The sequence below is a fragment of the Mustela erminea genome, chromosome 15 (genome assembly GCF_009829155.1).
Source record: "Mustela erminea isolate mMusErm1 chromosome 15, mMusErm1.Pri, whole genome shotgun sequence".
NCBI classification, from domain to species: Eukaryota; Metazoa; Chordata; class Mammalia; order Carnivora; family Mustelidae; genus Mustela; species Mustela erminea.
The window spans coordinates 9493506-9518999 of NC_045628.1; the positions used below are offsets into that span (position 1 = coordinate 9493506).

Consider the following 25494-nt stretch of genomic DNA (forward strand, 5'->3'; position numbering starts at 1 on the left):
GTGAAGTCACAAATGAAAACCTGTAAGTGGCCTGTTCTTACACCTGTGAATGTCAGCACAGCAGTCGTTCCGTTGCTAGCAGAACCCTGAAAGGCCCAGATTCAGGGGTACCTTTTCGGAAAGACTGTAAAAAGTGAGCATGGATCTAAGCAGTGTCGCGAATGTGAAGTCTGGCCTTCCTGACTTCAGAGTTTTTCCTGTTCCAAGAAGCGTGAATTTGTTTTCAAATAGTGTATTTGTTTGCTGGGACTTCCGTAACACAGTCCCACAGCCTGGGTGTGTAAAACCATAGGAAGCAATTTTCTCACCATTCTGGAGGCCAGGAGTCTGACACCAAGATGTTGATTGGGTTGATTTCTTCTGAGGCTTCTCCTCTTGGCTTGCAGACAGCACCCTCCTGTCGTGTCCTCACATGGCCCTGTTTCTGTATGTGATTTGGTGTCTCTCTTTGTGTCCAGATACCCAGTCAGGTTGGATTAAGACCTACGCTAAGAGCCTTATTTTAATTGAAGCACCCCTTTAAAGGCTCTAGCTCCAAATACAACCACCTTCTGAGGCACTGGGGTTAGATCTTCAACATATGAATTTTAGAGGAACACAAGTCAGGCTGTAACAAAGGGCTTGCCTGTTAATGTTGTTAAAATGTTAACACGTTAATGTTAATGTGAGAAGTGATTCTCATGTATTCATTATCCCCAGTTAGTCCCATTAATGCATACAAAGAGATAGATGCAGAGAATTTAATCCACAGTGACAGTGGATTTAAAATATTCCAAAGCACGTTATTCAGGGCTGAGGCAGGCTTTGGAGGTGCTGTGACAAATGCAAGTGCCATCCTTTTTAGCATGTGGAGTTTATGGGTATTTCACAGAGACACAAGTTGTATAAAACAGGCTTCATTCTGCTGGCATTGCAGGAACCCCCAGCCCACCTTGTTTATCTGACCTTACTGAGCTGATTTACTCCTCTCTGCTTTAGATAAAGAACAAGCACTTGCAAACGTCTCATGGGGGTAGACTGAGAGACTTTGGAACAATGATTCAATCATGTTTGATCATTCATTCAATCATTTGTTTATTCTCCCAACAAAGACTAGGGACAATCTGTACGTAGGAGGTATTGGAGAGACAGTGGTAAACAACATGACTCATTCTGCTCTGGAACACAGGAGAAATAAGACAGGAGACCCGAGCCCCTGAAGGGTAGGTAGATTTCTGGTGCTGATCTGTCAGGGTGCCTTAGATTCTAGATCTTCTGTGTCAAATACTAAAATAATCTGCACCCTAGTTTCCACAAACAGTTAAAATGCCCTGAGATGACATTTTGCTATCCAGAGTGGTCTGCATCTTGTGTTTAGAAGGATAATATGGGGGGATTTATGTCTCCGAATCAGGTTCTGGAAACTATGGTGAATATGTTAGTCAGCACTGTGTCAGCGGATGAATATGGCCTGAAGCACGGCCTTGGAGACCCCTGCGGCAAGTGTCAGGATTAATATATCCCTCAAAACCCCACTCTTCTCAGTAATCACTACTGGAAGTATCCTTCCAAACGAATACACTGTGAAATTCTTTTCATTCTTTTGCCACATAAAGGCCCATAACCTTCATGGTTTCAGCATTACAAAGCAGTTTTGATCTGGTCTCAGGAAACTACAGATGCTGTGACCTTGCAGCATACTTGCTTCCCCAGTTAGGGAATGGGAGGGAGGATCTGTCCTTTTAAGTCTGTCTCAAGGATTAAAAGAGATGATGTGTGTTAAGGGTCTGCTACTGTCTGTGCCTGGCACTCAATAAATATTAGTTTATGCAGGATATTCGAGACCATGGAAATACACTTTCAACCACCACCATCTGGCCTCCAAAGTCTCTCTCTTCACTGACTAGCAGTATCGTACTTGTTCCAGATTATACACACTATTTAAAAACCTCTTATTAAAAATGAAAGCAACTTGGGTCACCTGGGTGACTCTGTCCATTAAAGCATCCAGCTCAGATCAGGTCGTGATCTCAGGGTCATGAGATCAAGCCCCATGTCAGCTCCGTGCTGGAGGCTGCTTGGGATTCTCTGTCTCTCTCTGCCTGTCTCTCTCTCTCCCTCTGCCACTCCCCACTGCTTGCATGCATGTTCTCTCTCTCAAAAAATTTAAAAAGTAAAAAAGGAATTAAAACATTTTACGTAAACAGGAACTGAACACAATAACTAGATGACAACTAAGAAGCCCTATGGGGAAAAGGGACAACATGTTGATAGATATCTGTGTGCATTTTGGGTTTTGTGTATGTGTGTGCATGCTGAGGTTGTGGTTGGGGGCAGTTTGGGTGTGAAGACCAAGAAGCACCCAACTAGTCTATTGGTAGGATGTGAGGAGTCAACTTTACCTGGTTAGTGGACACTCAACAGTGTATATTGGGGGACCAAGGGGCTGCTGGATGCGTCCTTAAATGGGCTGAAAGGAGCATTTTTGTCTTAGAGCAACTCAGTCACAATTTGCTTATACCCAATTATAGAAAGTGATGAGCTTCCTGTTATCATTTCAACTTCAGCAGGAAATGTTTTATTAAAATGTATTTTTAAGAATAATTGCCTTTCCTTCTCCTTGGTATCAATGTACTGTATCTACAGTTCTATAATGTGCTTCTGTAGCTTTGTGACTCTAAAACAAAAGCCAAATATGAGCTTCCTTTATAACAGTTTGTAGTGTGGAATTACCCAACACCAGAGAGTCTGTGGCAGGGGGACCTTACATCCCACCAAAGTCCACCCAGTCAGAGGACCTTTAATGGAGATACTGGTGTACAGTAGGGCAATATGGACTTCCAGAGAATCTGCATCTGCTGTAATTGGGCTCAGAGGTACCAGCTCATTTGAGTAGATGCTTTTATTGTTTTTATTTATTTTCTTCTAATAATACTTTATTGAAGTACAACATAGACAAAGTAAAATGCAAATACATTAGGTGTATAGCTCAATGAATTTTGGCAATTATATGCATCCCTATAAGCATTACCCAAATTAAGAGAGAATATTTCCAACAACCCAGAAAGTCCCCCTGCCCCTTCCAGCCAATCCCACCTCTGACAAAGACTCTTGATGTCTACAGATAGCAGATTCCACTTTCTCAATGGAGTCACAATTGTACTTGTTTCTATCTACCTTCTTGGACTTCAACATAATATTTTTTTTAGGTCTATTCTGTTATTGTATGTAGCAGCGACTTGCTATTTTTTTTAATGTACTATAATGTATGAATATAGCACAGTCTGTTTTCCATTTTCCTACTGATGGACATTTATTTTGTTTCCTTCTGTTGTGTTTTGAAGAACCAATTAGGAGAGATGGAGAAGGATAGAATGAAAAATTAAGGGGAAAAAAAGATTGTTTTAAGAAAAGAAAAAGAAAAAGAAATGACAGAAAACAAGACTTCAAGTTGCCTCTTACGGCTGATTAGCCGGTCCTATCTTACCCTCAGATTTTAACATCCACAAAACAAAAACAAAAACCACTTCATTTTAGATATCTTGCCCATAGCTTAATTCAGATCAGCCACTAGTTATGTGAGACCCAAGAACCAAAGTTTCAGAACTATCTCCTGAAATTCTGTATGATATTTTCTTTTCTTTTTTCTAATGTTGTGTTACATTAGTCATCATAAAATATATCATTCGTTTTTGATGAAGTGTTCCCAGATGCATGGTTTATGTACAATATCCAGTGCTCCATGCAATATGTGCCCTCATTAATAACCACCACCCGGCTCACCCACCCCCCACAACGCCCTCCCTTCTATAATCCTCAGTTTGTTTCTTGGAATCCACAGTCTCCCATGGTTTGTCTCCCCCTCCGATCTCCCCCAGTTCACATTTCCTTTCCTTCTCCTAGTGTCCTTCATGTTATTCTGTATGTTCCACAAGTAAGTAAAAACATATGATAATTGATTTTCTCTGCTTGACTTATTTCATTCAGCATAATCTCCTCCAGTCCTGTACATGTAGATACAAAAGTTGGGTATTCATCCTTTCTGATGGAAGCATAATATTTCATTGTATATATGAACTATATCTTCTTTATCCACTCGTCTGTTGAAGGGCATCTTGGCTCTTTTCACAGTTTGGCTACTGTGGCCATTGCTGCTATGAACATTGGGGTACATATAGCCCTTCTTTTCACTACATCTGTATCTTTGGGGTAAATACCCAGTAGTGCAATTGCAGGGTCATAAGGTCGCTCTATTTTTAACTTCTTAAGGAATCTCCACACTGTTTTCCAAAGTGACTGTACCAACTTGCTCTCCCACCAGCAGTGTAAGAGGGTTCCCCTTTCTCCACTCCTCTCCAACACTTGTTGTTTCTTTTCTTATTAATTTTGGCCATTCTAACTGGTATAAGGTGGTATCTCAATGTGGTTTTGATTTGAATCTCCCTGATGTTTAATGATGATGAACATTTTTTCGTGTGTCTGTTAACCATTTGTATATCTTCTTTGGAGAAGTGTCTGTTCATGTCTTCTGCTCATTTTTTGATGTGATTATCTGTTTTTTGAGTGTTGAGTTTGAGGAGTTCTTTGTAGATCTTGGATATCAACCCTTTGTCTGTAGTGTCATTTGCGAATATCTTCTCCCATTCTGTGGGTTGCCTCATTGTTTTGTTGACTGTTTCTTTGCTGTGCAAAAGTCTTTTATCTTGATGAAATCCCAAAAGTTCATTTTTCCTTTTGTTTTCTTTGCCTTTGGAGACATATCTTAAAAGAAGTTGCTGTGGCCGATGTTGAAGAGGTTACTGCCTATGTTCTCCTCTAGGATTTTGGTGGATTCTTTTCTCAAGTTGAAGTCTTTCATCCATTTTGAATTTATCTGTGTATATGGAGTAAGAGAATGGTTGAGTTTCATTCTTCTATATATAGCTGTCCAATTTTCCCAGCACCATTTATTGAGGAGACTGTCTTTTTTTCTATTTAACATTATGATTTGCTTTTAAAAAAAATGATGAAGAGAACAGCATGCACCTTTTCAATGGGTTCAAAATAAGTGTCAGACTGTCTTCCATTAAAGGACTTTGTTTTCTATATGCTATCAGAAAAATTACAGAGCAAGGTTACAGTTCAGCACATGAAAGATATGTTTTCAAAAAAACTTTGAGAAAAAATGTGCCCTTAATTTTAATTGAATGTTTTGATCATTTACATAATATTTTAGTATTTCTAATTGATCTCAGAGAGTTTTTAGAGAAGGTTTTTATGCTTGGGGCCCACATCCATCCCTGGAGGTTATTTTGATGAATTGCCTATGTTATTCTCATGAGCAGCAGCTGTGGAGCTCTACTGGACTAAAGTAATAGACAAATTTATAATAGGAAGTGATGTGAAGAAGACTAAGAACGCAATGGGAAGGTTCAGGATGGGCCAACCATTTCCTCCAACAACTGGGCACAGTGATGGGTGCAGACACACTGCAGATTACCCTGCTTATCTCTGCAGTATGCAATTCTGATCTGAGGGTTTACTGTGACCATCAGCACCCTGTCTAGTGTACCCAGAGGAAATAAACCTTCTGAAATTATGAAACAGCCAGTCACTGAATCACTTCTGGGACCAAGCATGATGCTGGGCTCTGGGGGCACATTGTATGAGCAGTGAACAAAACAGACAAGACTTAGGAAAGCTGAGAATTTCCCTCATCTTTCAAACATGATGGAGGAGGAGAGATGGGCATCTAGTTCAATGTTTTTCAGAAAATTGAGATACATGCAACCTCATTTTGAAGTCTTGGTGTTTGCAACTAAAGAGAATATCAAAATGTGTATTCTGAAGTGCCAAGGACAGTGTGTGTATGCTACTAACTCACTGTCTCCCCAAGGCTTAGAGAAACAATGGGTGTTAAGACTTGGAACTGAGACAGTGTAAGTTTAGGATATAAGGACTTAGGAAGCCAAGCCCAACAAAGAAGAGAAGGCAAGAGTGAAAGGCTTTGTTTGAACTCTAGAGACAAGTGGAAAATCTCCTATCACTTTGGTGGTAGTTCTCATGGATGGGTCAATGTCATTTAAATGTGCATACTGACACCAGAAGGACAGAAATACAGGTGGTTTGTGTTGTGATAAAATACTTAAAGACTGTCATGTGAGAGAGGGAACCATATATCTTTCCAGTGGGCAATACAAGATTGGGCTTTGGGCTCAGTTCTGAGAAGGGCATTCTAAAATTCAAGGCATCTGAAAATAGGTGACTCTTGAACTTTTGGGTCCTCAGTCATTGGAGAGTTCAAATGGAAATCACACAAATGCTTGAAAGGATTGTGAGAACGAAACAGGACTAGATAATTATGAGGGCTCTTCCCAGGAAATTTTGAGCAGAAGAGTAAATGGGAATTTAACAAACTAGTCTCTGGAACTTTCTGTGGAAGCAGTTGGTTTTATTCTCCTTGGCAGACCCAGAGTGTTTAATGATAATTATTTATGTGTCTATTTTATCTATGTGTCTCTGTGTGTAAATTTAAACGGAAAGCACAAGGACTGTCACAGTATTACATAATTTACTTCTGTGAAAAAAATAAAACTGAACTGTTGACACCCAGCTAGCCAGAAAAGTTGATCAAGAAAACTTTGCAAGTGACTATATCTCTCTTGGATAAATTAAAAAGAATCTGTGTGATTGTATAACCACCCAGAGGGCATTATGAGACCCAGGTGTCTGAGTGACAGAGATTATTTCTGTGTTTATTGGTATAGCATTAATACTGGAATATGGGACATGAGTGTACTATAAATAAAATCAGGTCTGTTTATCCAGGATCCAAGGTATGGCCATAAAGAAAGCAATGTTTTATTGCAGGAAATTAAATTTATTCTTTATGACACCAGACCTTGTAAATACTCTCAACCCATAAATTATATTACTCATATCCTAAAAAGCCATATTGAAGGCTATCTTAGAGATGGTAACCTTGATTTTTCAAGGAAAATATGTTCTTTCTTTCTTGTTTTTTTTTTTAATTTGTTTAGGATGATATTATTGGAACTGTAATATTGACATCTCTGCAAGCAGGAAAAGAAAGGGAAAAAATTTGATGTTTAAGAATTCTAAATGGAAGGCTTTAGATACCACATAAATAGAAGAGGCTCTCCTTCTATTCTCTAAAAGAAGAATCAGGATTATCTGAAACTTAGAAAGAATGATCTAATCAGCTAATGGGTGTCCACAGCTAGATCCTTGACTAAACATAAGAACTTTCTTCTATATATATGTGTTGTCCTCCTATTTCTTCTAATCAACATCCTTGGTTTAAAAATGTCAACCTTTTGTGATTATGCGGGCAGCACATGCTCCTTAAAAACTTGGCAGGGGAGAGTACAGAGAATAAAAATAAATAAATACCTCTAACGCACCACATATTGATAAACTCTGTTTATACTTCAGTCTATTTTTATGCATGTTCACGTATGTGCTGAATGACATATATCCCACACATATCGTGTGTTGTGTGTATTTTAACTCCAATGACCCTGCCTCTCAGATGAATGGAAAAGCATGGAGAAAGCTCAGCATGAGAATAATGAAATGACATGAAAATACCCGGTAAATCTGTGACTCCTAGTATAAGCCTATATGGAAAAGCATTTTTCTGTGACTTGTTCTATACTATTTATTTGCTCAGCTGGTTCTACAGCTGGAGCAAATTTCTCCAAATGACATATGACTCCTAACATGGTCACCAGCTGAGGTTCTTTGTACCCCTCCTTTCAACACGGATGGGGTGCTTCGGATGTATACCACTGTTGCATCTGCCCTCCCATGTTAAGCTGTCTTACCTTGAGGTTTCTCCCATTGGACCTCTTTTCTCTGGAATCTCCGTGCACCCCCTCATCTATCTGGTGAATACCTCCCATCTTTTAAAACTCAGTGTTACTCTTTTCAAGAGACTCTTCCTTACCTTTATACAGGTAGAACCGACTCTTCTTTCCATTCTTCTTGCACGAACTTTACACACAGCGCCTGTAACACTGGGTCCACATGCGTACGCACCCATCTTCCCCTGTACTCTGAGCTGTTTGAGAGTAGACTCGCTTTTTGCTAATATCTGAATCCTGGGTCAAGCATAGTGATGGAGAATTAATACTCAGTAGGTCTGTGAATAAGGTGAATTAATGAATGACTGCATAAATGTAGGTTGATCACATAAACAAAGACATATACCTTTATAAAAATTATCTTTTCATGACTGTATTGACCACCAAGAGCTTTTTTTTACAAATGTCAGATATAATACCATTGACACTTGCACAATACCAGTTTGAACTGCACAGGTCCACTGACATGTGGATTTTTTTTTTTTTATAAGTAAAGACCTGTATTTTTTCTTCCTTATGATTTTCCCAGTAACATTTTCTTTTCTCTAGCTTACTTTATTATAAGAATAAAGTATATGTAATATATATGACATACACACTATGTGTTAATTGACTTATGTTATTGGTAAGGGGTCAGTCAACAGGAGGCTATTAGTAGTTGAGTTTGAGGACAGTCAAAATTTATATGCAGATTTTCGACTGTACGGGGAGAGTTAGCACCCCAACCCCTGTGTTGTCCAAGGGTCAATTGTAATTCATAGACAGCTCAGGTTATTTAAGAATCATACATGTACCTGCACATAAAAAATAATGGATGGTTGCTTAGCAAAAAGGGAGAGAGCCTAGTTGTGTTCTAGAAGTGCTAGGGGCACAGTGTGATGGGAACTTTTATCCAATGAAGCCAAACTCTTGGAAGAAGTAGCCAGGTGTAAAGGAGAAGCTCTTACATGTGATGTCAGGATGTTTGTAGTTCAGGCCTGGAGCTGCTTCCAGTTAGCTTATTGAATAACTCATTATTTAATTTAGCAAATTAATGAACTTGCTTGGGCCTGAGTTTATTGCTTAGTGAAATGTGGTTATTAAATTAGATCATCTCTAAAGTTATTCCTTGTTCTAACTTTTGAAAGTGGGCGATAAGGATGTAATATAATAAATTAAGATTTCATTCAAATCCATAAATGATTAGAACTGAGAAATAAGATATGATTCTGAGGCACATATAGTGATTTTCCATTTGTTGAGATTAGCAAAAATTCAGATGGCTGAGGACCTCCACAAACCTTGATCTCTCTGTCCTCGTCTAATGCTTCGTGAGCAAGCGTAGCTTCCTTGAGAGAAAGTATTGTTTTTAAAAATTTCCCATGTTACCTGGCATGAGACAGCGAGAATGGGGGAATGGGACCAAAAGTCTAGAACCCAAGGCTATTTCTTTCTTATTCTGTTCCTCTCTTAAACTAGTACTGATCCAGTACCTATGGTGTGGGGGTGTGTGCAAGGCTCTACAGTCATGCACTGTGCATTGGTACAGCTGGGAGTGCTTAGGAGCAAAGGGATCATCCTTGGTGTTTGAGAAGCTAGGAGCTGGAGGCAGGAATTTTTTTTTTTTTCCTATTGAAGTATATAGTTGACACACAATGTTACATTAGTTTCCAGTATACAGCTTAGTGATTTGAGAAGTCTATGGGTTATGCTGTGCTACATACTCATGAGCTACATAGGTTATGCTGTAGCTACACTACCATCTGTCACCAGACAACATTACTACGGTACCATTGACCGTATTCTCTCTGCTATAGCTTTCACTCCCGGGTGGGCATGAATTTATAGACAGAAGGTCAGGAAGCACGTTAGAGTCGTGAAACAGAAACTACGTCAAATTTCAGAGAATTAGGACACCTGGTTTGTTTCAGCCAAAGCGGACCTGAAAAGCAGAAAACAGCATTTGAATATCTGCTCTGATTCTTGCAGTAGGGCACCAAGGGGTAAAATCAAGACTTTGTAGAATAAAAATATGTCAAATTGCTGTCTTCTCTTTTATAGTCCAAAATGTCTGGCATAAACTAATCTGTGACTCGTCCTGCTAGGAAGGAAATCTCTTGAGAGGGTCTGTAAGCCTATTTTAAGGAGAGATGAACACAGGCCTGTGAGTGTGGCCAGAGCTGTCTTCTCCTTAACTCAGCTCACTGCATCTGGGGGAAAAATCATTCCCTTTGGACAGTTTATCACTGTCCACCGGGGAGAGATCCGTTTACTGATGTGTCAAGGTGTTTCCAATTATATATGAAAATATGAAACCTGCAAAGTAGTATAGCTACTATTTTTGACTCACTGTCAAAGACTTCTTGCATCCATTGTGTACCTCATCTGTGGAAACCAGTCACAAAGCTCAGAGGGATTCACAGGAAGTAAAGTGAGTGACAACATAAGACAAAAGTGGGGAAGAAGGGAGCAAAGAGAAATTTAGAGACCAGGGCTCTAAAATTTGTTTGTATAGAATTCTCCCCAGTGTCCTGCTTCAAATTATTCTTTTTTTCTGAGATCCCTTTTCCTCTGTCTATATCAAGTTCAGGGAAATATTTGGTTCCTTTAAAAATCTTTGACTTGAAGGATACCTTTCATTTGTAGTCAGTGTCACATCTACAGGTAAGCAAATTCCTACCTAAGGAGCTAGTCTAAATTTCTAAAAGGAAACAGCAATTATCAACCACCCCATAGGCTACATAAAAATGAAAATGGAATGGGGAAAAAAGACTTTCAGAATCTATTTCCTTCATTTGGTGATAGCCTTAGGCTCTAAATCTCATCCTGTAGAACATCACATGTCTGGCCTTAGTTTTATTCAGCTCGATTCCATGGCCCTAAATCTTGTGAAAGGCATGATATAAACTTAAGAAATTAGATTTTTCATGGATTTATGTGGGACTGGGAAAATGCATCCTCATGACCTACAGGGGAGCACAGTGGCTCTGTTTCCACAACTGCTGAGAAATGCTGTACTTATTTTTTTTCTGGGAGATGCAATAATTGAATTCATAAGAAATCCAGGTAAGCAGGTGGTATCAGAGAGGCCCTGCCAATGATAACACATTATTCTGAGCAGGGAGTAAAGCAACAGAGATACAGAAGCAGGCAGAAGCAGACAGTAGTTAAAAATTCAATCACGCAAGCAGCTGGTATTTAAATGTGTATATATATATGTTTGTAAGAAGCAAGACTGTAATTTAAAAACTGTCATTCTGGAGCAGTTATCCTGCCCATAGTGATGGGGTTCGGTGGGTGACTGTCAAATGCTAGGCAGGGCTCTATTTCCATGTACCTTAGATACAGGGTAGGTTTGGTAGACTGAATAAGAGCTCCCAAAATGTCTAAGTCCTAATTCATGCATCTGGTGGCCCTGTTAATTTACATAGTAAAAGGGACCTTGCAAATGTGGTTAGATTAAAGATTTTTGAAATAGAGAGACTACCCCAGATTATCTGGGTGCGCCCACTTTAATCAGGAGGATCAGCATCAATAGCAGGAGATGGGGCAAGAAGCAAGAGGGTGGGAAGACACAAGGAGAGCAGTGTGGACCACGCAACGGGGTTGGCTTCTAGAAGATTGAAAACCAGCATTCAGACTCTTTCCTCAGAGCTCCCAGAAGGAATCAGTGTTGCAGCCCTCTTGATTAAACCCAGTGAGACTGATTTGAGACTTCCTAACTCTAGAGCTGTGAGAGAATAAATCTGTGTTGTTTTCAGTAACTGAGTTTATGGTGATTTGTTACAGAAACAATAGGAATCTTGCAGGTTATTCAGGGAGATTCAGGGGAATAATTAAAGGATTTAATTTTCAAGTTCTTATATACAAAGTAGGACTAGGCTCAAGAATATGGCATCAGTTTATAACATTTCATAAGTGCATTGCAACTTGGAAATTATTTTCACATGCATCTTTTAGAAGTAGATTATAATATCAGAGGTGGATTAATATCAACTTTTCCAGAACTCTAAGTCTTAAGATGTTTAGCTAGACTTTCTGAAACTCTGACCACTAAGGCAAGGATTGGTCCCAGAATTCAGAACATGTAGAGCAAGACTTAGAAGAAAGTGATTTCTGAACTGTAAAAGGTTTTTGGATGTGTACAGAATATAACAGCTTCTGATGGACTCCCAGGTCATATAATTAAATCATAGGTTTTCATGTACTGGCTTTTGCCTCAATTGTATTTTCTTAGTCACTAAACTGTGCCAAAAATAGAGGAGCAGATTTTCATGTGAAATGATTTTTTTTTTAAACTGGAAAGATACACCAAAAGGTTTTAATGTTGGAATTAGAGTTGGCTTTTATTTATCATTTACTTTTATATTGCAATTATTTCTCAACAAGCATGTATAACTTTTATAGTTAGAAAAACTTAGTATTGGGTGTGATTTTTTTTTTTCTTTTTTGCCTCCTTCAATACTTGTGGTTCTTATTCTTGCTTTGGATAGAGATTTCTTTAGGAGTTGGATAAACACTGTGAGTCAGTGTACATAAACGTCCACCAGCACACCATCATTTTCCCTTTAGTATAAATTCAGGAGAATCACAGAGAATCCAAAAATCCATCCACAAAACTGCTGGGAGTCTTTGAATCCCATCTAAATCCCCATTGTTGACTTGGTGCTGTGACAGCCAGTTACACTGAATAGCCGAGTGCTAGGTGGGCATGGTACGGTAGAAAACGCAGGAGCTTAAGATCTGACTCCTCCACTTCCTGGCAGTGTAAACACATGAATCATTTAACATCTTGAGGGCTTAACTTTCTCTGCTATTAAATGGAGATCGGGATACTCCCTTCAATAAATGCTAAAGCTCTGCAGGCACAGCTCCTTTGGCACCACCACTACCAATAACAAAAATGCTAAAGCTTGTCACAGACTATTAAACCCATATTATTTAGGTGTTTTAAAAGTTGAGAGAGACATTGTTTTTGTTTACGTGTAAAGAATTATGACTAAAATCTATACTCTAATGTGTTCCTAATTTCTACTTAACTATTATCGAGAAAAATACAAATGTAAATTTAGAGAGGTATTGCACACTCTTAAGATGGTAACAAAAAGAGCTATCTAAAGTCTTGAATTTGACCCTTAGAGTTTGCAAGTGATTCTCCTTTGGAAATCACTAGTGCTTCACCGTAACTTTTGCCAGCGTGAGGAATTTAGTTAACGTATGTTGGCACATATACATATGTGCATGTGTGTATGCATGCATACATGTGTGTGCAGACACACATTTATATACATGTTTGATCTTTGCATAACAAATACAAAGAACATAATCAGTCTAGAGCAATTAATTGTTGTGAAACTGGTCTTTCTAGTAATTGAATAGATACTGTTTCTAGTAATTGAATAGATACTGTTTACCATGTCAAATATAGGTAAAATTATATATATATATATATATATATATATATATATATGCACAAAGAATCTTTGCAAAGAGATTATAAATGAATGCTTATTTCTTAATTTTTTGGACCTTGGCTAATATTTTTTCTGTTAAGATATTTGTCTTTTTAAAAAACCAACAAATTAATATATCATTAAAATTAGTGTTATCATCTACCACTACTGATTTAGAGTAAGGAGATACATTAATATTCATAGCTTTGAAATGAATGCTATGCACATTTTGGGTTTATTTTAATATAGAATGCTGGAAGCCACTAAGAATTTTTTTATCCAATGTATTAGTCAGATAAAAAAAAAATACTCTAGATTTGTAGAGTTAAGCCATCTGCTAGTATCAGTCTGGTATGGCTTCTATAGGAAAGAATGTTTGCAAGTTTTTGGTACCAATAGTTTTCACTTTTTCTTTATTGAATCAAAATATTAAGTAACAATAAAATTCCTTCCAGGTTTTTTTTTTTTTAATAGATGGAAATCTTTCACCTACTAGAAATAAATGTACCCAGCAAAATACATCAACAAGATTGTTGTAACATTAATACAACCACTTATTTCCTGAGAATTTAATTTAAAATGCTTTAACATTCACTTTGATTAGCCTTTGAATCTAAAATAAAAGTCAATAATAGTATCACAGAAAACATATGATGTTGAACTTGAACTGTAATGGGTACGTATTCAATCTCAATTAACTAGCTGAAAATATGTCCCAAGTGCATCTTAGAACATTACTTTTTTTTTTTATAAATTAATTTTTTATTTTTTATAAACATATATTTTTATCCCCAGGGGTACAGGTCTGTGAATCACCAGGTTTACACACTTCACAGCACTTTGATGTTCTTCCGAAAGAGTAAAAAAGGAAGAGGAACATCAGTATTGTCTATATTACCAGGATTATCTTACACATTTTCAAAATGACCCCATTTATCTGGGGGGAAAAGGGATGAAAACATAAATGCTGATATATCCTTTGTAACCCCACTTCAGCTCATGTCAAATTAGTTTACAAGAAAGTATTTGTGAAAAAATTTTGGATCTTCATATTTTACCCTTAATTTAGGAGATATTTAAAGTGTTCAAAAGTGATTAGTTCACCAAGGAAACCATGTTACAAATTGAAGTACATCCCTCACTGTATACAGATAATCAAATAAGTAACTAGGAAATGTTTGAAACATTTTTTTTTTCAACCTTATCTATCCCTCCAATTCAGACACACTGGGAAACAAAGAAATTACGCAAAGAAAAATATCAATGAAACCAGAGATGCTTTAGGCTGCAGGTGCTCTGAAGCACCTACAATCTTTTTCAACTAGAAGATGTGTGGTGTCTAAGTCAACTATAGAGAACAACAGACTTATAAAACTACAACTTCTATATATAGACTTATATAGTACAATTATACCATATTTCATTGATTATAAAATGCAAATATACTCTATGTATAAATGTCTCTGAAATTGGTATACGTCTCTTAATCTATGACATGACATATTTTAGTAAAGTTTTTTTCTTTTATTATCATATCTAAAATAATGCATCCTAAAATCAGTGGTTTTGAGGATCTCAATTTGGCTAAGTTGAAGTAATTGTTGCGGCAGTGGCAGAAATGAAAGATAAAAAGACAAATTGTTATTTTGTGAAACATAGCATCTGATACAGACATCAATACCATTCAATATATTTTTTGAACCTTTTTTGTTTGCTTAAAGTTAAAGCAAACACAAAAATTATGTACTTTTTTTAGCAAGCCATATAGAAACTTATCTACTTGGAATATAAGCAGTCAACATAACAAAATCACCTAAAACATAGCAAAAACTCAGAAGTCAAGGGAGAAGAAAATCACCTTTGATAATGAAATTAACACGAATAAGGCTGTTTCTTGTTTATATGCACTCCTCCATTAGAATTCATTTAGTTTATAGACACTTCTGATAAATATGCCCATCAGTGCTTCTAATTTACAATGGATTAAATGTATCGGATTTGAAAAAGTGCACATTATCAGTTGGCAATGCAAAAGTGAAGAAAATAGCATTTGGGAGGATGAGTCACAAAGATCAGTAGTACATATTTCTTTGCGGCTGAGTAATATCCCATTGTATATGTATACCACAGCCTCTTTATCTATTCCTCTATGGATGAACACTCAAGTTGCTTCCATATCGTGGTTACTGAAAATAATTCTACAATAACAAAGAGGTGCATATATCTTTACGAATTAGTGTTCCTCATTTGCAGCAACATGGATGGAACTAGAGTGTATTATGCTAGGTGAAATAAGTCAGTCAGAGAAAGACAAATACCATATAGTTTCACTCAATATATGGAATTTAAGAAACAAAATAAATAAAGAAAAAAGAGATAAACACACACACACACACACACAAACCCAGCCTCTAAATATAGAGAACAAACTGGTCATTGCTAGAGGGAGGTGGGTGGATGGGGGAATGAGTGACATAGGTGAAGGGGATTAAGGATACATTTATCATGATGAATGCCAAGTAATTACAGAATTGTTGAATCACTATATTGTACACCTGAAATATAAAACTCTATGTTAATTATACTGGAATCTAAAAAAAAAAAATAATAATAATAGTAGAGTTCTCTCCAATTCAAGTACAATCAGTCTCACATCTTCCAGTAAGGCCCACAGTTATCTCTGATGGAATTCAGAATTCAAACTCCATGTCCTCATAGACTGAGGCTAAATCATCAAGCAAAGGTTAAAATACTCTTTGTATACCCTACTAATGGGGTTGAGAATATGTGTAATCCAAATCGAACATTAGATCCCTTGGTGCTTAAAGAGATCAGCTATGGGGTAATTCATCCTTGACGGACTGGGCTAAGCACGATTTTCTGACCTTTTTATTTGGTAATAAATATCTATGTATTCAACTTCTTAATTCTTTCAGTAAACAATTTTTTAAAGTAAACAACTACTTATCAAGTGCCTACTCTGGTACCATTTTAAACACTGGATAGTGTGGCAGTTGACCAATTAAACCAAATATGTTTCTTCATATATTTCAAAGTAATAAGACAGTCCAAATAAATAAGGAAATACACAGAATTTTTAAAAAGTTTTAAGTGTTATGTAGAACCATGAAGCAAGGAAGGAAGAAAGAAGGGGTTATGTTTGGGGGTTGCAATTATCAACAGATTTGCCAGAGAAGATCTCATGAGAAGATAATATGTGAGCAAAGACTTGAAAGAGGTAAAATAGTCAGATTGAAGAACAAATACAAACGTCCTGCTATAGGATAGGAGCATGCCAGGTGGTTTGAGGAACAGTAACTGGTGAATGAAGACAAAGAAGTAGAAATTATGTCAGAGAACAAATGAAAGCAGATGTGGATACAAGTCATATGGGACATTGTAGGCACTGTGAGGTCTTCAGTTTCTATAGAAGTATAAGATTTTGAACAGGGGTGTGATAAATCTTATTTATATTTTCAACACTTTGGCCACAGTGTTGAGGGTGTATCAAGGAAGAGCAAAAGTGGATCCCAGGGGACCCGTTAGGTTGCTTTTATAATAGCCCAAAAGATGATGATGGTAGGTAGTAGTGAAGAAAGCGATAGAGAAGAAAAAATGATGATATTTTTGATATATCTTGAAAATAGACTGAATAGATTTTGCTAAGGAATTATATATAGGATTCAAAAGAAAGAAATGAGATTAGTGTGACACCAAACTTTTTGATCCATGGAACAAAGAGAATGGAGTTGTCATCCCATAGGTAGGTAAGATTAGAGAAGCACAAGTTTGAGAAGGAGGAATAAAATTTTCATTTTAGCCATGTTAAGCATGAGATGCCTGTGAGACATCTTCATTAAGATGGAACAGATGAAAATGGAGTGATGAAGAGCTATTACCAAGAGCTACTATATGTTGAGTTTCCAATGTGACAGGCACTGCTTTAAGTGTCTGACACAATGTTGTCATTTAACCTTATTGTATTATAATGACTGAAGTAGAAAGTGATACCGAGGGCTAAATGAATTGCTTAAAGACATGTAGTCAAGCCTATGTTTGCCTTACTCCAATTGTGATTTTAGCTACTGCTTTATATCATATTCCAGGCAGAGGGAACAACATGTAAAGCAGAGAGGTCAAAGGGGCATGGGATCATCAAGAGAACTGCAATCGCAGGGAAGATATTTGAATAATCGCCTTCCAATGAATGAATGTTTTGTGATTCTTTACAGTTTTAGAATTGTTTTCTCATAGGCACAAGCATTAATCTCTACAAGGGAGGGAAATGATTTTATTACCAGTATTCAGTGGGTGGGAAATGGTTTTACAGGGCCAAGTTCACACATTTAGTCAATTACAAACTAAGGTTAGAAAGAAAACTGCTCGCTCCAAAATTAAAAAAAAAAATATATATATATATTTTGTATACTTCTGAATATTTTAAATTTTATCATGAATCCATTTAGGACATGAAAAATACACATGAGAATACATTTATTTCGATATTGAAAAAAAAAACATGGGAATTGGAAAGGAATTTACAAGATAGGAATGCGTGATCTAGAAAATAAGTATAGTAGTAGTAGTAGTAGTAGTAGTCATTTTTGAGCACCTAGGAGGTGTCAGACACCATACTAGGATCTTTATATTCATTTACTAAATTTGATCTCACAAGAATTGAAAACGAGATTCTATTATTTCAGTTTTAAAGATGAAGAAATTGAGGCCGAGAGAGACTAGGACAACTTGCTGGAGCTCATTTTACACCAGGTAGTGGCAGAGTTAAGAAACAAACCAAGACTGTGAAATCAGAGTTCAGACTGCTCACAGGCTGGTCAGGGGCCGCTTTACCTAGGCAGTACTTTATTGTTTGTTTTTACAAAGTCAAAGGTGAAATTAATAACTCCCGGGGGTGGGGTTTCTCATAAGTGAGAAATTATTTTCTGAATTATAGAAAGGTATAGATTTGTATTCACTCGCCCTGAACGGGTGGATACAAATTCACTGTAGTTTTGCACACACTTTTATCACAGTTTAAGACAGCAGATGGCTCTCTTGCGTTTTCTTTCGCTTACCTCCTCGATCTGTAAACAACTAAACAGTGTTTTGGGGAGGTAAAAAGAAAACACAAGGATTAAACTAAAGGACCTTGATTATCCCAGTGCTGCCTCCCCGGTCCCCCGCCCGGCTCCCTTAAAACGGGAAACCCCATAAAATAGAGGACCGCTTGTGGCTTGTGAAAACGCCCTGCCTGAGGAATCCGCGGTTCCCCGCGCTGCACCAGGGGTCGGAATCCATCAGGACAGAAAGAGTTATTTCTCGTTATCAAAGAGCTGAAAGGCTTGATGCTAAGAGGAGTGTTATTAATGTTAGTGGAAGCTGTGAGGATTAATTTCCTTTCCACCTTGAAGGGGGGGAAAAAAAGATGGAAAGAGGCTTTGAAGGGAGGGAAGTATCAGAGACTCAACAGCCAGCGCTCTTGCTTTTGCTGGGAGAGCTACCCTGGGGGCAGGATCCCTGTCCGCGGTGCTGAACCTCAGCCTGCTCTGGAGGGTGCTGAACAAAGACGGGGGGTGGGGGAGGCGGGGGGGGGGGTGTCTGAAGGAACCAAAACCCCCACCTCCAATTACCCAAACTGAGGAACTGGGGAAAAGACTGCACTCTAAGAAAAATGCCCGGAAAGTAAATAATTGACACAGCTATAATAATAAGAAGCTTAAAATTAATACAGTAGACACATATGTCAGAGGATAGAAAAACCTTTCAAAGCAAACTAGGTTATGTTGATTGGGGGAGTAGTACTAGATTTAAGAGGTCACCATCCTTACCGTTTGGCTTCTTAGAAAAACTCACCACTAGCTTTAGATAAATATGTTTATTTATTTATTTTTAGGATTCATTTTTTAAAAATTAACATATAATGTATTATTTGCCCCAGGGGTACAGGTCTGTGAATCACCGGGCTTACACATTTCACAGCACTCACCATAGCAGGTACCCTCGCCAATGTCCATAACCCAGCCACCGTATCCCTACCCCCGAGCCCCCAGCAACCCTCAGTTTGTTTCATGAGATTAAGAGTCTCTTTTGGTTTGTCTCCCTCCCAATACCATCTTGTTTTATTTTTTCCTTTCCTAACCCCCACAACCCCCGACCCTGCCTCTCAAATTCCTCATATCAGAATGTTTGAGTGTAATTCATTCAGAAGTTCCAGGCTATAAAGCCTGAAATGTCCAAATGGCCTCTCTTCAATAATGGAAGAAGCTCCTCTTTATGTTCACCCAGCTTTGTTTCTGTGAATTTTAAAGAAGACACAATTAAATAGCCATCTCTGTAAAATGGCCTTTCCTTTTTCAGCAGGAACATGACAACACAACATAAATACACACTTAGTAAAAATATAAGAACAAAGACATTAAAATAGAAAATAAAGTGATAGAGAAAGAGCAAAATAGTTAACACACCCCTTTTCCTCACTTATACTATCTCCTGTGTTACTAGGGATTACAAATTTCTGGCAAAATTACTTCTGCATGTTCCTTTTAATAACTGATTATTTTGTAGATATAATAACATACCAAGGTGTGGCAAATAAGCTTACAGAGTATGTTCTTAAATGTCAAATACAATATACATCATCCTAAAGCCAATGGTGATTGCACTGGACCCTAATCTATATACAGTCTTTTAATGTTCTTCCATAAAGAAAACTTGCTAGTAAACATGGGGTAAACAGCGAGTTACAGATGAGAAATAATTGCTTATGTGGAAAGGTTGTGGATAAGCTCTGTGGAGCAGAAGGTGTCTAGCCTCACTATAATCAACACTGGGCTGAACTTCTCCCACTTGCTGGGTTGCAAGTCTTTGTAGTAGTTGACTGCCTATTCTTAAGACAAAGAGAAAGTGTGTCTTGGTTCAGAACTGTTCTCAGGACTGTTGGCAGTGTGCCTTCCCCTTTCCTGCTCTAAGGCAGTCACCAGAGAAGTGATTGTTAAAAGTCTCTCAATTAACAAATGAATTTTCTTTCCTCAATTCTTCACAGCAGATTGCTAGAAGTCTAGTTTTTGCATTTCTTTTCTTTACCTTCCTGAAAGGATAAGCCAAACAGATTAAAGGGAAGGGGAAAAGGTACAAAACCACAGGAGCAAAACCTACACTTGCTTCTGTCATTCAGAGTGTATCCTAGAAACCACAGATCTGTATTCATCCAAGCATGAAGTGTTTCTCTCACAACCTTCTTTCCCAGGGTACCCTCTCCTTGCTCCCTTCCTCTTGGACCTTTATGTTTTCAGTTATCCAAGACGGAACACTGCCAGGACTCAGACAGGAAGTCAAGGGGAGGAGGCAGCAGCTGTTCCATTTGAATCTCAGACACAGTTCGTATGGCTTTGCTCCTTGACAGAGCAAAGGGACAGGGACGACAAACGCAGCAGCTCGAGTTGAAGTGTCCCTCTGTCTGGCTGCATTTTGTTGTCCCTGGAATACTGTGACACCATCCCCCACCCTTAATACTTCTGCTGTGACTTCAATATTCAGTGGGGCAGTTATCCTATCCAGCTGCTGTTCTGTAGCTGCTACGGCCGCTGGCACCTCCTCTTCCTAGTGCCAGAGAGCGAATTTGGGAAGGGGGTCTTTCCGTATGTACAGCCTTAGCAGAGCTGCTCACCCTCCCCTCCTCCCTCCTTGTTCCGCTCCGTGTTGTGGTTTAAAACGACAACAGGAGGGAGAGTCCGCAAGTTTGGGTAGACGGGCTGAGGAGTGAAGGCGCCTCCCTCCTCGGGACCCACTCTCCTCCCTCCTCCCCTTCCCGGGGTGCAGGGGTTTGGGCGCTCCAGGGATTAGCAGGGAGGGCGGAAACCACCTCGCCCTCCAACCGCAGCCGAGAGTTTCTGGGGACCCGGAGACACGCAAAGACTCAGAAGCCCTGGCCAAGCCGCGGAAGCCTCGGAAACCTGCGAGTTTCAGCTAAGAAAAAGCGCACCGATATTCCTTCAAGCTCACCTGCTTTGGCTCAGCCTCTTAGCGCCCCACCCCCCTGGATTCCATTTTAGCTTTCTTTCTTTCTTTTTCTTTTTTTAAATCACCATTAATATTTTTAATCATTCCTCTATACATTTTCTTTCTTTCTTTCTTTCTGAAGAGAGACATAGGCGGGGAACGGGAGGGAGGTGTAGTGGGGTGGGAACGAAGCTTTGATTAGAGATCTCCGGGGAGAAGATTGCTCTCCCCAGATGCTGATTTCCAAAGCACTTGACAATCACCGGCAGAACCCGCGAGCGGGCGGCGGCGGCGGCGGCACCGGCCGGGGGGCAGCTCGAGCCCGGCGCTGAGTCCCGCCGAGTCTGCCCTGGACGGACGCCCGCGCCGGCCTCCGGCCGGGACCTGCCCTCCATCCCGTGCCCTGGAAGTCGGTGGGCGCGACCTCCCGCCCGGGAGGCGGGAGAGGCTTGAAGGCGGCGCGAGCGGCGGTGGCGGCCCCCGACTGGGCTTCGGCGGCGCGGGGTGAGCGGCGGCGCCCACAGACCCGGCCCCACTCCCGGCTCGGACGCGGCCGGGAGGCGGCCGACGCGACCTCGGCTCCGGGGGCTCGCCCCGCCGCGTCCCGGGGGCGTCTGCGCGCCCGGCCCCGCGCTCCGCCCAGAGGGCGATGGGTCCTAGTCGGGACTGAGCGCCCCGACCCCTCTCCGCACCCCCTCTGGCCTCCTCCGCACTCTTCCTCGAGGGCGAGCCGCCGTCTGCGCCGCCCCTTCCCTCTCCCGTGTCCCCGGCTCCCCTGCCCTCCGTCCCCTCCCTCCCGGGACCCATTCCCCGGGCCACCATGGCCGCGGCCATCGCCAGCGGCTTGATCCGCCAGAAGCGGCAGGCGCGGGAGCAGCAGTGGGACCGGCCGTCTGCCAGCAGGAGGCGGAGCAGCCCCAGCAAGAACCGCGGGCTCTGCAACGGCAACCTGGTGGATATCTTCTCCAAAGTGCGCATCTTCGGCCTCAAGAAGCGCAGGTTGCGGCGCCAAGGTCTGTGTGGGTCACCGTTGGGAGAAGCGCCCTCGGACCTCTCCCCTCTCCCCACCTGCGAGGGGCCTCTCGGGGCTCCCCTTTCCCTCCCTCCGTCTCCCAGATCCACCCCACCCACCCCCTAGTCTCCCTGCCGAGCGCCGCGAGCGCCTTCCGGCCGCCGGTGGGAGCGGGGAACATGCTCTCGGGCAACCTGTAGCCGCGGAAAACTCAACCCTGCCGGGAGCCGGCAAGTTGGCGGGTTCGTCGCCCGCTGCCTCTGGCTCCCGCGTCTCCCGCGGGCTGGCTTCCAGGGAGAATCTCTTTCTATCTGAGGGTCTCGGCATCCCCCGAGGGTAACATCTGACTCCAGAATGCGGGGGAAAGATCTCCGCAACACACCGGGGTTTGGGTGGCTGCTTCCAATCTAACTGGAGGGGTCAGGGATGTCTGTGTGTCTGGCCTCACTTGGCCTCCCCGGTCCCCTGGAAACCTCTTTGGCTTCCAGACCTTGGTGAAGGTGGTGATGCCCGCCCCACCCCCGCGCGCCCTCCGCTGGGGCCGGTGTCGGAGGGGTGGAGGGTGTGTGCGAACTGAGGGCGCGTTCAACTGAGATTCACCAGTACGCTCTTAGCCGGCAGCACTGGGCGCGCTGAAGCCCGAGGTCACAGTCTTGGCATGCGGAGAGGGGCCCAGAGGAAGGAAGAATGAGTCCGAATTGAGGGTTTGGCGAGGTGCACATCCCTAATATGCCAATTTAAATTCAAGGACTCGCGAATGACATGAGGCAAAACAAGCAGCTACTACAAGCAGATGACTAGAATAGTTGCCTTACTATGCATATTTTTTTTCCAGAAACAACTAGTGCCCAGCATGACCTGCTTTTGCTGCCTTAAAATGTCAGGGTCTGGGAAGGCAACTTAGGAGCCGGAACCCAACTGCTTTTGTTCATCTCGGCTTGCTTTCACATCCAGTTGCTAAGGGCGATTGTTTTGAGACTATATGGGGTGTTCTGTGGGAGAAACGGGGATTGCTTGCTTTTCGTAACTAAGTGGGCTTGGCAGGAAACATCGAAGAATATATTTACATTAATAGGAGTATATGTTTGCCCAGCACATTATATTCTTGGTGCCCAGCTGTATTTGTTTTAAATACCCTGTTGTTGCAAAGACGGGGAAGACAAGCATACGCTCTACATGTGTATCTGAGTGTGTGTGTTCTACACGTTTACGGATTTATGACCAGAAGTTTTAATGCTTATTTTTTTTTTAAAGCTGTAGCTAAATAGTTTTTTAAAGGACAATAGCTTCTTGGCACATTAGAAATTAGAAATTATTTGCTCTTAGAATCAAACTTAAAAGGCAAACATTGAAGAAAATTAGAGTGGCAGTTGAAAGGAAGATAAGAATATAGAAATATAATATCTAATTGCATAAATATAATACCTATTGATGAAGTATTTGGGGACAATATTTTCAGATGAGCGTAGGAGCTATTAAGAAAAATGGGTTTTAATTTTCCACTTTAGCTTAGAGCCTTATCCAGCAAACCTTTGTATTACAAGAACAACTCAGTTGTACAAAACATTGTTGATCCACGGAGTGTCCTGTTATCTTAGAGTGTTTGCTTCTCCCCCTTTTTAAAATCAGATTCTTTTTTAAAACACAGTTTTCACCAGGTAGAGCTCCAAATTTGCCATCTACTTGAAATAAATAAACCTGTTCTCTTCTAGATAAGATTACTCTAATATAAACAATGATTAATACTTACTGTGTGTCTCCTTTAAGTATACAACTAGTAGATTATTTTGTAAATATGGGCAATAAGTGTTTTTTTCATTTTGCATAATGAAGGAAGGTATGCTTTACACTTCTGTATTTTAAGATGGGGAAATACCTTTTTTCCCCCCAGATATGGGAAGATATCTGAGCTTCCTAGTAGTCTGTTACACCATTTTCAACCCTGACTGCTCTCTTGGTATTCATGAGTCCACAATGATACGCATGCATCAATGATCTGTAAGAAAAATATATTTGAGGTCACTTCTGCTCCCTTATTTCCCAAACAGGTGATGGGCTAGAAGGAAATTTCATCAGGACCTTTCCTTTTAATCCTCCTTATATTTCTCATATATAAAGAAATATATTCCTTTGTGGAGAAAAAGAAAGATACATCTCTGGAGCATCAGACATCAATTTATTATTATTAATTTAAGCAAAATAAGTATTAAAACCTTATATTATGTAAGTTGTAAAATGATATCTATATGATTTTATATTACATATATGTTTATTTGAATGAATGAAATATAATTATTTCATTATTTATTTAAATGCTCTTTAAGGAAATATTTTTAAGCATAGTTATTTTTTATCTCCAAACTCAATCTGCATAGGAATTGCCTTCAGGAAATTTAAAAAATCTGATTTGTTAATTTAAAGATACAACTTTAAGGTATGGCAATTTTATATATCTTCACATTTGAATGTCACTAATTTGACAAAGAGTTATTGACTCTTCCTACTCTGCCAGGCACAGTTCCAGGTGTTATGTGTAGAGGAGCGGATAGAACAAATGAAGCCCCTTCCATCATGGAGATTGCAAATGTGGGGTAAAATTCATTGCATACGGAAAGGAACAAAATAAGAAACTTAAAGACCTATAAGGAGAAAGAAGACTGAGGTGGAGGCTACAGGGGCAAGGGTGGTGGAAGAGAAACCTAAATAGATCAAGTATGCAGGGAGGGCCATGCTGAGAAGTCCAGGCTGAGAGCCGACATCTGAGAAGGACAGTGAAATCCTCTGAGTTGGGAAAAATCTTAAGCCGTTGAGAGAAGCGAAGGAGAGAGAGAAATCCAGTACACTGTCCTCTATATATCATAGTCCATTGGGCTGAAGTTTACATTTTGACAGGTGAATTCAAATGCACGTGACGTGTCAGCCAACAGAAAACAGAACAAAGAATAGCTCTACATTTTGGGGAAGAGTAATAGACATTTCTTAAATGTAGGGTGTTTTTCCTTTTTAATGCTTCCTTAATTAGTAATTTATTTAATATAAAGAGTATGTCTTATATTTACTTTTGTGCTTTTGGTTGGAGCCCTATCCCCCACTCTGACCAGCTCCTACCCTCATAGAAGGCTGGTTTTTACACCAGTTGAAGTACCAGTTGTATCCTTTTGTCCTTTTCAAAAGGACAAAAATCTACAAAATGGCTTTTAGAGATTGT

General features: G+C 40.0%; 1 protein-coding gene across 3 annotated transcripts in view; it reads left to right on the forward strand.

The window, feature by feature from the left end:
* FGF14 (fibroblast growth factor 14) overlaps positions 1–25494 on the forward strand; it is a 595595-nt gene that overhangs the window by 397604 nt on the left and 172497 nt on the right. The window contains exon 1 of one of the 3 annotated variants that reach the window (XM_032315401.1): positions 20938–22287. The exons of the other annotated variants lie outside the window; for them this stretch is intronic. Within the exon in view, the coding sequence (XP_032171292.1) occupies positions 22095–22287 (193 nt within the window). The 5' untranslated portion in view covers positions 20938–22094. Of the gene's footprint in view, positions 1–20937; positions 22288–25494 lie in introns of those variants that run through there. 3 annotated transcript variants of the gene reach the window in all.